This window comes from Gossypium raimondii, chromosome 9, assembly GCF_025698545.1.
Source record: "Gossypium raimondii isolate GPD5lz chromosome 9, ASM2569854v1, whole genome shotgun sequence".
In the NCBI taxonomy this organism is placed as follows: Eukaryota; Viridiplantae; Streptophyta; class Magnoliopsida; order Malvales; family Malvaceae; genus Gossypium; species Gossypium raimondii.
Genome location: NC_068573.1, coordinates 32753371 through 32767372, shown reverse-complemented (window position 1 = coordinate 32767372; position 14002 = coordinate 32753371). Strand labels below are relative to the sequence as shown.

General features: G+C 30.5%; 1 protein-coding gene across 1 annotated transcript; it reads right to left on the bottom strand.

Annotated features, from left to right (window-relative positions):
* Positions 1-992: 992 nt before the first annotated feature.
* LOC105797907 (thionin-like protein 2) lies at positions 993-2438 on the bottom strand. Its single transcript, XM_012627785.2, has 2 exons — positions 2075-2438; positions 993-1289 (listed from the first exon to the last, which is right to left on the bottom strand). The coding sequence occupies exons 1-2, from the start codon at positions 2370-2372 to the stop codon at positions 1228-1230; spliced, it is 360 nt and encodes a 119-aa protein (XP_012483239.1). The 5' UTR covers positions 2373-2438; the 3' UTR covers positions 993-1227.
* Positions 2439-14002: the final 11564 nt, after the last annotated feature.

Below are 14002 nucleotides of genomic sequence, written 5' to 3'. Positions count from 1 at the left end.
TCAACCTTCTACCTAAAAGAAGTACCAATTTAGTTATAATTTTAAATTTAAGTACCAATTAGGTAAAAAAAAAAGAGTCTAGATACTAATTAAAGCCAAATTGTCAAGTTTAGGGGTTAAAGTATACATTAACCTCTTTATTTAATTTTAGGACACGTGCCAATGTTTTATTAGCTACCAACATAAAATTTAACGGCATTAATCAGGTATCTAAAAAAAGTACCAACTTGATTAACGATTTTCAAGTTCAAGTACTAGTTAGATCCAAAAAAATATTACGTACAAACTATGTACAAATTGTCAAGTTTAGAAGCTAAGGCATACGTTAACCTTTATGATACATTTGGCTGGAGTATTATTTTCTTCCACATGTTTTAGTCATTGGTTAGTTATAAACTAATCACAATTGGTAAATGTTTAGCCACTCACATGATTTGTTTGTGGCAAAGATAAGGAAATTTTTTTGCTTATTTTGAAAAAGTCATATTTTTTTTTATAAGAGATTTTATTCATCTTTCTAATTGCATGTTTAAATTTGTACTAATCGTTCTTTAGTTTATATCTAACTATTTTAGAACATATGTGTTAAATAAGTTTTTTCCTCATGTTATTACATTAGTAACCAAACGTTGCGTTATTGTTATTATTATTTTGCTCAATGTTCAAATTGGGATTCAATCTTTTGGAGGTTGCTCACATAAGGGCCAGACCATTCAAAATGAACATACAATGACAAAACATTTACGAAAGTACTTAAATAAAGGTTGAACCTTTCAAAATGCTCAAATAAGAGCTTTTCAGATGTTATATATTAGGTTTCAAATTATGTTTTTATTGTTTTTTTCGTTTCAAGTAATATCCGATTCAACTATTCTGTATTCTATTCTGAACACGACATCACCTAATTTTTTGCTACAAACTGAATTGAAGTGCATGATTTTTTTTTGCTCTTTTGCAAAAATTTGACACTTACCCAAATTGTAAACAATCTCTTGTGATAAATAGTTGAAGTGATATTAAAAATATTGCAATATTTCAGCAAATATTAAATTGAAAATAAAAGAGCCAAATTTTTTACGTTCAGACTAACCCAAATATTAAATATAATATATGTTTTACATTATATTATTCCATTAGAGGGAGTATTAAAAGAAAAAACATTTAAAGATAAACCCAAATAAAAAGGGCTTTTATTCATTTACTATTATCTCTTTAATGGCGTCTTCATCAGCTCTTCCTGGCGCATGTCTCTGAGCAACCTCCCACACAGCTTTCAACTGCCTTTGTAGCTGACAAATTTAAACCAATAAATAAATAAAAACCTTAATATATTAAAAATATCAAATAAAATCGATGTCACAACTTCAACAGATCTCAAGTGAAATTATTTAAAAATCTTACAAATTTATCCTAACAGTTAAATCAATTTAAAGATATCTAAAGTTTTTATATTAAAAATACAGTTTATTTTCTAATAAATTTTCATATTTTTATTATCAGTGGTCACATTATAGTTTGTCATGGTCTATGTATTTTAATATTTATATTTTATTACTGATATAATTAAAAATAAATATAATCAATTCTGTTTAAACCTGAAATTTTCTATGTTATTTTTTTCAAAGAAAATTATATAATTATAAGGGTGTTTTGTATTTTTATATTTTTATAAATAAATAAAATTTTATCTATAATAACATTTCAACAAGGACATCATGAATATGAATACTTTCTTTCTACCATTTGAATTAAAGTATTTTAACAATTCCATGAAATTTTAATAAATATATTTTCGGTGTAAAAGAAAAATAAATAGTATATTTATTATATAAAATTTAATATTCTTGAAATTGTCAATGAATATTGTTACATTTAATTCGATTTGACATAAATATTGTAGTCAATGCATGAAGATGTTGGTTCGAGTGCGTTTATCCTATTTATGAGTTAGGAAATGGCTATAAATATTTCTATAATGTTAAAATGAGTAAATATAATCAACTTATAATGAAATTGTTTTAAAATATTATTGAGGTTGGTAACTTAAATAAAAAAGGAGAAAGAAAGGGATTACCAGGATCATTATCGGAGCTTAAGTTGGAACACATGGCGGAAGCACAACCAAGGTGGCAAAACGATTGGGTGTCTCCAACGGTGCCGACTGTATTAGATTTCTTAATGATGCAACTTGTGAGGCATTTGAGAGCGCAAGTTATATTGGAGGTTCCCGGTCGAATGCGGCAGAGCACATAGCAAGGTCCATAGCAGAGCCCGAATACCATGGCGTTAAAATCAGCTGCTGTTGGTTCTATAAGTAAAACCCCCACTACTAAACAAATCATCACCACCACTGAAACTCTACTTTTCTCCATTCTTTTCCTTTTCCTTTCCTTTCGCAGTACTATAGGAAGAAAGATGTATATATGTGCTTGGTGGTTCTTTTTAGTGTATGAGAGAAGGTTTGTTTATTTATATAAAGTTATGCGGCATGCAATGTATTGAGCTCCCACGTGGACCGCCTTCGTAAATTTTTGGAATTAAATTTTTTTTTTTAGATTTTACGATTTAAATTTTTTTGTTAAATTAGCTGATACGATATTTTAAAATTAAAAATATTCACTTTATAGTTATGAAACAAAATAAATGTTGTAATGAACCGAAAAAAATTAACAATGTTAATAATGGAATTTATATTTTAAAATTTAAAAGTTGAGAAACTAAATTTTAAAAATAAAAATAAAGAGACTAAATTTTAAATGTTAAAAGAGTATAAGTACTTAAAAGCAAATCTTTAACTGCTTCTAAAATTATATTATGTACAAAATCGATAACTCGTTTAATTATTTAGAAGAGAATTAAATGTTAAATATTTATATTTTACTAATATATAACAAGATCCAGATAATAGTGAAAATAATTTAAAATTTAAGCGTGTAATTTTTATCTGATTTTTACTTTTAGGAATTTAAAGTTATGCTTAGTTTAGGCATTATATAAAATAAGTTACTTTAAATTTTAAAAGAATGGATTTATATTTGAACAATGCATAAAATTTTATATTATTAACTGAAAATAAATAAAAACTCATAGTGGACAAACGTTTGTAATAATACATGATTTTTTATACATTCATTATTATTATTATCACTATGAAATTGGAGGATATGTAGATATTAATATTCGGAGATTTATATTTTGTTAATTACATTAATACAAAATGTTGGGATGATAGGTAAGTAATGGAGTCAAATACAAGCTGAACTTGTAAGAAGCTTGAGCTTGACTAAAATTTCTAGGCTTAAATCTTAATTTAATTTAATTCAAACTCTCTCCTTTTTTTTTTAATTATTTTTACTTAAGCTCAAGTTCAAGTTTAAATTACTAATTATAAATATATTAAAGAAAAACTCAATCAAGCGAATGAGCTGCTCAAGTCTTGAATTCAACTTCCTAAATAGCTCGAGTTTATGGAGCTTAAGCTCTCAAAATGAATTAAACGGAATTCAAATATATATGTATTTCTATGTATAGATATTTTAACATTCGAATAAATATTTTAGACACATGGCTCAATTTTTAAGAATTTGGATGTTGATTCGATTTACCAGTTTGGTCTTATTTTTGGGTCATAAGCAGTGTTGGGGGCAGCTATGGTTGAAGGCAGGCCCTAATAAACCATAGGATACAGTCTGTCAATCAGCTACCAAGGAATTAAATTTTTAAGCCACAAAATCACAACTCTAGCAGGCCAATCTATCCTTCCACACTGCTCAACCTTTGGCGGAAGTAGAGTAAGCTATGGTAGGTAAATGATTGATGGATTAGGAGTTAATCTCAATTTTATTCTCTCGGTAAGTTAATTTCTATATTTTAAATAAAAAAAAGTAAATAAATCTTTCTGTTAAAAATTTTATCTATTATTATTATTAAAAATTGGACTATGTACGTCAGCATGAGATATATATGGCACATCACGTGTCATTGTCCGGTTATTCTATCAACCACGTCAATTTTTAACAAAAAAATTACTCTTTGATCTAACATATAATGACTGATTTGCATATTTTTTGAGTAGAGGGTACAATTTAACTCCTAATACAAAGGCCTCTATAATACTTTTACTGTTATGGTATTATAATGTTATCTCGTACATATATACATACTATAATAAAACCCTTATTGAGTTTAGTGTTATAAGTCAATTCGATACCAATTTGGCTAAAGAAGTGGCATAAAATAACTATTTTAGGAAAGTAAAAATAATAGTTTTTTATCTTTTATTATTTTTATACTGAAATGTTTAAATAAAATTGTATCACCCTCTACCCAAACCCGATTCACCTAGTCCGGATATTAGATGTTATGACATACAAACACTTAGCATAAATTTTAAACAATCTGCGTATAATCCTTTTTCAACATATTTCTTATTACTTTAATAAATGTTTTCTGAACAAAAGAAATAAATAAAATATTCAAGAATACAACAGAACTTAATATATATATATATATATAATACATTACAACGCAAAAGTTTATTAAAGATAGACTCTTTTTGGCATAGGGAACTATATGTCATACTCCTAAGATGTCCTTTACCCAACTCGTCGTTTCCCTGTCGCATTCCTGGCTTGATCTCTCCTGGAGTACTCACTCGGCAAGACCTGAAATATAAACAAACACTTTGTAAGTTCACATAAACTTAGTGAGCTTTAATATGAAATACCTTAGAGCCTTTCCAGTTGAACTCCTCATCTTAAAAATTTTGGATTGCATCTCTATCTTTGGCTAATACTTTCATAATATCAATTATATACCTATACGCCGACTTTCATACTTAATGTATCAACTCCTACTTCACTCATTGGCTAACTCCAGATCTTACCAAACGATACATATCTTATTCCTCCTTAGAACAACCAAGGTATCTCTCAGAAGAATATCTATACAAAGCATACCAATGATGAAATCCCCTTCAAATACACATAAAATACATTTTCCCAATTGATAAAAAAATACTTTTTCCCAGGATGGGTACTCACAAATGCTTCTCTTGGCGAATAGAAAAACTAATGGACCTCTTAAGTTGAACTCCATATTGATCTTACCTCTGTCAGACTCTCATATTGCATCTGGTAACTAACAAACTACCTATCAGATCATGTCTTGAATCAACCCAAAATCATAATATATACTGATAATGAAACGTTCCAGGTCATCTAGAGGAATTTCAGATGACCATGTTACAAAACGCAAGAACGCCCAAATTGACAATCAGCTCAGATTCCAAATAACCTCAGAACGAGACATGAAACTATTCAGATATGAAAGATACCAGATAACTCAAATTTCATCCCTACATAACGTAGACAAACTTAGTCCAACGAACACTTACACCTTTCATAACTACGAATACACCAATATCCTATACTAGTAGACTACCATGGCGAATTTCCTCTTTAGAAATACAGATGTATACTTTCTTTCAGGAAACGCCTCTTAAAGCTCATTCAACTTCATCATAAGACTAACCAAACCAAGTTATCTTCAAACTTATCAAATCATTATCATAGAGTTAGTTATCAAAGAAATCTCATAACTTACCCAGATTTTGCCACAAAGGCGGTTTACCAGATTCTGTCACATAGACATCACCGAATACGCCCCGTAGGCGTCTCAGAATTTGCCACAAGGGCAACACAGAATACGCCACTAAGGCTTAGCAGATTACGCCACACAAGTATCACATAGAATCACGTGTTTACTGTTCCGACAAACTTTCACAAAAGGTGCCATGGGTTTCTCCCTCATAGACTTACACATATCTTCATGTCGTGATCTATCAATCCAGTTTACATCTCACTGAATGCATCACCATGAATATTCTTATTGTCATATTATGCCATGGGTCTCAGCTATATGGACTTATACATCTTCATGTCATGATCTGTGTAACGCCCCAAAAATCTCTTATATTTATTTTTGTGTATTTGTGATACAAATATATGTCTGCTTTAGTGGTTAAGTGTTCTGGGGAGTGATTAAGAGGTCTCAAGTTCAAGCCTTAGCTTGGGCAGATTTTTGTTTTTAAATGAATAAACCCTTATCTCTAATCAGTAGGCTTATAAATAAATGTTGATGAAATATGTCAAAATGGGCTTGCTGGTCTGGTGGCTAAGTGGAGTGCAAATGGGCAGGAGGTCTGGAGGCTGAGTCTTTGTGTAAGCAAAGGACTTATTTTGTTGCTTGTGCCATGTAGGTGTTTTGGTTTAGCCGAAACACTGAAGTGTTTGAGTGGTTTTCAAATTCGGTTGTTGAGAAAAGTGGTGGCCGATTTTTAAAAGAAGATTATGGGATTTTATTTTTATTTTCTTATTATATTTTTTTCAAATTTCAGCTTCTCATACTTTTCCCAAATTTCGGCCTTTATACCTTTTTTAACATTTTGAATCCATTTTCTCTGCCGTTCTTTTTCTGCTTCACTATTGCTGATTTGCTCTTCTAGTTTTTCTTTTCTTCTCTTTTTATTTGCTACCGATTACTTGCTGAAAAACTTCATTCTTCTACTACTTTGGCTTCTCCATTGATCCAGTCTTTCCTAAACTCTCTTACATGCCGCAACTTGTCTTCTACGTTATGCTTTTGTGCGTTTGGTAAGTAGTGTTTTCGCCTTTTGTTAATTGATTCTTGGTTGGTGACTAAGGAGATTGTTGTTACTTATGGTAGGCAAAAGGCAGTAAGCGGTTTATGTTGCTGCTAAGGTTGGAGAGTTAAGGACAGAGTTGCCGTTGGTAAGTAGATCATGCTTATTGAACCGCCATTGATATTGGGGTCTTGATTAAATCATTATTTTACGACTAATAAGGGTGTTTTAATATTCGGTTATTAAGTTGGTAATTGGGGAATCTTTGTTAATTGTGATGACAGCCAAAAGTCTAGAGCGAAGGGCTGTGTTGGTGCCAAATTATAGAGAGAAACTTTCGATGTTCGGAAAGTAAGAGTTCGGTTAAGGTGTTAGAAGTATGATTTTCGATTTTAGTTAATTGGTTGTTGATTGAGGTGTATAATACAGTGTTATACTAGTCAATTGATAGGTCTTAGGTGTTCAAGAGTGTTTTTGCAAAGAATCGGAATCAGGTGTGTAAACACAACTCTGAAAACAAAAATAGGCGAAAAGCCTAAAAATGTGATTGTTGATGCCACACGGGCATGTGGTAGGCCGTGTGATCGAACATGGGCGTGTGATCGATAAGGCTGGCCATGTGCGAATCATGGGCCGGGCCGAATTAGGCCGTGTGGGCCACACGGGTGTGTGGGCCCCACACAGGTTAACCACACGAGCATGTGAGAATATTAGGCTAGACTGTGTAAACCACACGATCAATGCCATTTTAGGCCGTGTGGGCCTCACGAGCGTGTGGGCCTACCTGGGCTTACAATATGGGTCTGCGGGCCCATTTTCACTGTTTGATTGTTAAGGTTGCACAGATCGCCCAAGTCGACTGTGAACCTACTGAAAGGTCGGTAAGTTTACCTAGACCCCTAATTGAATGAAATAGCCGAAAAACTATTATATATTTATACGAGATAGCTATGTATGTTTGTACTTTGAGCATGATATATACTCCATATTGTTTATACATGATACCATGACATGACTGTATGATGCATTGCATTGGGTTGATGATTGATATTGATTGGAAGAAGTGTAGTGAAAGGCCCCAAGCCTAATTTACTGGCAGCTCAACTGCAACTACTGTCTAGTGCCGCATTTGGTACTACTTTAGAGTGTAGGGATGGGTGGGTTGATTATATCCCCACATGGAGTGTAGGGTTGGACAAAGATGAAGTGTAGAGGCTGGTTGGGTAGGACCTGTATATTGTATAATTTGTTATGTACTGGTTATTGTTACTGTAATGGACCAAGGCCCAAACATATGATTGCTTGTGTGCTGAGATGGGCTAAATCCCAAACTGGTATTGTCTCTAACACTAAAAAGGGCTTAGGCCCAGACTGTGATTATTTTTTGTCTGTTTGCTTTATATGGGATTACATACGGAGTTTTTGTAAACTCACCCTTCTGATTTAACTGTACAGGTAATCCCTAGACATAGGCGGATCGGTGCGATGGTGGACTCAGCGGTGGCCACACGACCTATTTTATTCGACTTAGTACCTAATAATAATTTTACTTTTATTTTGGGGGTATTTTACTATAATAAAGGCCTCTTTAGATTCTTATTTTTAATTTGGGATTTATATCGTTTTGTTTATAACTGTTAGTGATAGGAATAATCAAGTTTTCAAAATGAATCAAACGTTTTAACAAAATATACACAAATAAGCAAACTGTCTTAAAAGCTTCCGCATAGATTAAACATTTTGAAAATTTTCAACTAATTAATTAACACGACTTTAGAATTAATAAGAAATTCTTAAAAGTTTCTAAGGGGAAATTGTTTTAAGCAAAGTTACGATTTTCCAACACAACCTACGGTTTTCAAACACACTACCATGTGACATCGCCAGATTCGACCATAATGTTCAGGCCGGGTTTGGGGTGTTACAATCTGTCAGTCCAGTTTTTATCTCACTAGAATTACCACCACAAGTATTCTTGTTATCATTGTGATCTATCAATCTGGTTAACAATGTACATGCCCTACCGAATGCATCACAAATGGTTGTTGACTTATCCAACTCAGCATACACTTACCCTGGTTCATTTTCATACTTGACTTGTTCATATATTATTAACAAAATTAACCTTTCCATTCCTGATTTCACATGCGTTTACATCACACATCATTTTATTCATACAACAACTCATTTACTTCAAATACAAATATGCAACATCATTACTATACTTCACACTTACCAATTATCCAAGAAGTTATCATCATATATGTCTCTACTTGAATAGTTTACATGAATGAGTCAAGGTAGAGACTCACATATACTGTAGCTTGAAGTTTCAAACTCGAGCACCCTTCACAAACCACCAGAAACAACTATTTAAAGAACATGGAACCATTATTAAAAACTCATTAATAAACAATTTGCTATCATGTCAACTACAGACGAGCCCCATGCAGGGCCTCTTATTCATAACTTGTTGTTTATATACTTCTTAACATTCCTTACTCTTTCAAAAACTTAACATGCAAAGCTATCAGACTTACCAGGAGATGGAATATCCATTGATTAACTCAAAACCTTAGCTTCCAACTTAATAAAGAAGAAGAATAACCAGAGGGTAATGTTGAAGGAAGAAAAACCATTCAGACGATCCCTTCTCACTATATATATACATCCGATACCTCTTAATGGATTTTGACAAGTGTGAAATGCATACAGAAGTGGTCCCTTTTTTGGGAAAAAATGGTTTGAAAAACGCAACGGAAAAATCAATTTTCTTTTAAAAAAAATTCCAAAACAAGAACTTGGTTGTAATATCTAAAGTAATAAACATTTAATCAAAATTGTACTTTCTCGATTTGTCTAGGATGAACGCTTCAACCGAGTAGTCTTTTTCGCTATCCTCAAGCTCATGTCTCTCGAGTGTGGACTCGCTTAAAATAAAATAAAAAATTCACAAAAATTACTAGTGGGGTAATTTTGTAATTTCACTAAAATTTAGACAAAGTTGTAAATAAGAAAAATATCTCTAGAAATTTTCTGAAATAATCTCTTCAGAGAATTTTCTCTCTACAACTTTCTCTTAAATTCAAGTGTGGAAAATAATGACCCAAAGCTCTCTTTATATAAGGAGAGTTTAAAGAGTTCAACTATGATTAAACTTAATCACTTTAATAATAAATTAATATAATAATTATCAAGATAAATATTAGATTAAATTGAATATTAAATCTTATTAAATTAATAGAATATTTATCTACAAGATAAACATTAAATTTAATTTAATATTAAGATAATCGTTTTAACATTAAATTAATAAAATACTATTAAGATAAGTATTAAATTTAATTTAATATTAAATATATTAAAACAATATTATTTTTGGAATAGTTAATCTGAAATCAAATTCTCTGGTACAGTCCAAGTAGGAGTGTAATTCTTCCACTGCTCAACCACCGAAGACCCACCGTCATCGACCATTTTTTGGCCACCGGAATGTCGCTGTCGCAGCCGCCGGCATCTCGAGCTGGTTTGGTTTTTGTCGGTTCGGTTCGGGCCAGTGACGGTCCGACCGATCTAATCTAGCCACCGATTGGACCGTCGGCCCGGTTTCACGTACCAAGCTCAATTCAACCAATTTTTGGGTCTTGGTCTCAATTTTGGGCTCCCAGGCCCAATTTACAATCTCAGATCCAATTTTCAAGTTCAATTACCCATTGGGTCAACTATCTGACTTGAAAATTAATTTCTAAAAATATCATATCAATTTTTATTAATTTGAATAATTTATTTTTACTTGATCAAAATTAATTTTCCCAAAAATCACTTAGATTTTCCAAATTAATTTTTCAAGAAAATTCTTTAATCAAATTCTCTAGTTGAACAATTCTTACAACTGTCCAATTTAATTTCACATCAAAAAAATCGACTCAATTAAATTATTTTCAAAGTCGTAGAATTTTCTTCTGATTCAAATGTAGTCCGATCAAGTTATTGTTAAGCTAGCAAAGGGACCAATCGGACATATACAATTAGGCTCTAATAATCACAATTATGTCCAGAAGTATCATTCCAATAATTTGCAATTACCTAATCATGGAGTCAATCTACAAGAAGTATAATGATTAAAAACTTCTTATTGTATACTCTTTACAAAAGCAATTCATCCAACTGCTTTGTCCAATGACTTCGTCATGTTGTGTTACCCTCATATGATATCCTTGATTCCTTTGAGTTTAATTTGTTCACTCAATACAATCCTATTTTACCTCATTGTCACAATTGTGTCTTCTTAATGATTAATATGATCACCGTCAACGAATGACTGTGATAAATTGTTTATTCTAAAACAAGCAACCCATGGTCACGTTTCATATTTATCAATTCACATAATTCCAATAAGAGATATCGTTAGCTCTTTAATTGAACTATGAATTCCACTGTTGCTAGTAAAGTCATGTCATACACAAGTCATGTACCCAACATATCGACTATCAGCTCGATCATCTTTAGAGCATAATTCTCCATTTATATCAAAGCACATGAGTTACATACGCATCGTCAGTGACTAACTTAGGATTTAGGTAAATCACACCATGAATGTCACAAGTAAATTAATTCACAAATGGATTTAGAATTAACTCATTTTGAGTCCAGTCTAATGTATCATTCTTCCAATGAATACATCTATGTCTCTACCCGTGGAGCCAATTGCTCCGATACCCAAGACTAGTCATTTCCTCAATTGGAATTGTAGACGACATAATAATCCTTCTCAGTAATTGAATCAAATGCTCACTTTGATTCTTTTATGGGATTACAGACTCGTTTAAATTATCTACTGAAGTAAGTTATCTTTCTCGCAATGTAAACGTTCTTACAATGCCACTTATCATCAGTTTAAACTTAGACAATCAATGAGCTAATATTTGTTTGTCACAATTTTGTTATGCATGCAAAATATGAAAGACAGAAATACGAAAGACATAACAGTGAAATGTGAAATTTATTTATTCATCGTTCAAATAAATAGAAATCAGTTACATGTTTACTACAATATTGACACATTTCCTAACACCCTTTAATGTCCTACAAAAATCAAAGAAAATATAAAAGAGAATTTGATGTTGATGCTATTTGATTGATCAAACCATTCAGTTGACCCTCAGCCAATCACGTTACAGAACCCCGCATACACATCGTTCGAACAAACCAGGCATACCATAACTATGGCAATAACTCATATATGGTGTGTTATACTTGACCAAAACTTCTGAGGTGCACTCTTGGCTTGTCGTACTCTTTCTTCTATTGAGGAATACTACGAGAATAAATCCTTAAATACTTCTATGGGCGGGCACTTTATACGCCAAACATTAGTTCGTCAAAAATCTGTTAATTGGCAGATTATACAATTATAATACGCCAAACAAATAATTTCACAACTATACGCCTTCTTCTCGGATCCGTTAGATTTGGGGTGTGACAAAAACAACTAACAATCACTACTTAAAAGAAGGTAATTGTTTTATACACAGCTTGTGGAGTTTTTTAGACTCCACAAATGGGTTGAAGATGCGACAAGTGTCAAATTTATTTATATATTTAATTTCTAGTTTTTTTAGTATACCCTATACGACACATATAACACCCTCAACCCGCTTATAGAATCTAAAAATTACAATATATTGGATAAATTTTCTTTAAAAAAAACTAAATGTTTAGGGATTAATTCAAGATTGATGAGTATATATTACGCAAATACTTTACCACTTCACATATAAATTAATTGTTAAATAAGTGCTTAAAATATTTTTTAATATAAAGTTTTTGTTTTGTGATGTAATATTATGATGCTCTTGATTAAGAATAGTGTCACTCATTACAATGGCACTTTCTTAGTTGGAAAAGAATAATTTTTTATAAATAAGTAAATAATAATGTAAGATTATTTTTGTATTTTATGTTTTTACATAATATATTTTTAAAACGGTTTCTTTCTCGTGCAATACATAAATTAATTATATATATTAATTAAGATATATTAAATTATTTTTTGTATTTTTTTTTTGTAAAATATGATACATAAATTTGTACATATTCTTTCATAGATAAAATATTTTAAAACTACTTGAAATATTTTTTAATTGTTCAGTGTAATTAATTATGTAAAGTTCTTTTTTGACATTATATATTTAAGGTGGATTAGTATTATAATAATAAAATATTTAAAGTAAAATTAATTCCTTAAAAGAATTTTCAAATATTTGATCCTTTATTTTTTTCAACAATAGGGTCCACATTTAATATGAAATATAGTAAAGTAACGAAATTATACACTTGTAAAAAATAGTACCCACATAGAAAAGTTTCCATAAATGTTGTATACTTATAATATATATATATGAGTTAATATTTGGTACATTGAAAGTGTATTTTTTTATTTCATAAGTAATTTTAAAAAATTATCATGTGGTTTTTTAATATTTTATTATACCCCTATGAGATACTTGTCAACCACTTAACCCCTTGACTCTACTTGTGGAATCTAAAAACTCCACCAGCAGTGTATCAAATATTATTCCTACATAGTATATGATAAATTCTTTTATATAACTAAGTTGAAAACTATCACTTTTGTCTATTGAGTTTTAACTCAATTATTATTGTTATTGTAACAATCAAAAGGACGTGGATTCAAACGCACTTAATCTTGAAGTTGCCTCCAATTTTAGGGGTATTCATACTCTAGTTAAAATCAAATTAATTCAGTTGGCTACCGAAATTAATTTGATTTGGGTCAATTATGGATTTTTTAAAAGTTTAATTATCAATTAATTTGATTCGAAAACATGTTATTAATCAAAATTTAATAATATATATAAGCCTAACATATATTATATATCAATAAGCCTAATATACAGTCAAAATGGGCTTATAACTATTAATATAATAGAAAAGAAAACATTATGAAAAATGATATTAATATTTTTTAATTTAGTATTGTCATAGATATTATTTTTAATGTAATGTTTGTTATTATGCTTTAATGTAATATTTTTAATTTAGGGTGTGCTTAATTTAAGAAAACTGGCATACTTCTTTTGTATTTTTATATGTTTGTTTCACGAAAAATAATTTGATTAATGAAAATAATGTACTAGTCAATAAAAATAAGTTTTTTTCTGAAAATTTACTTTCCTTTTCAAAAGTGCAAGTATTCTTTTATAAAAGGTTATTGTGAAACTTAATTTTATTATAAAAATGAAGTATTATTATATTAATAATAATAATTTTGAATTTTAAAATAGTTTGATCTCAAATATTATATTTTTATATTATTAAAATACATACTTATACTTA

Bases quoted from the DNA above. Each gene is read 5' to 3' on its own strand.
- LOC105797907 (XM_012627785.2), bottom strand. From the start codon at position 2,372: ATGGAGAAAAGTAGAGTTTCAGTGGTGGTGATGATTTGTTTAGTAGTG. The intron at 1,290-2,074 runs GTAATCCCTTTC...TAAATTTGTCAG, and splicing joins AAGCTCCGATAATGATCCTG to CTACAAAGGCAGTTGAAAGC.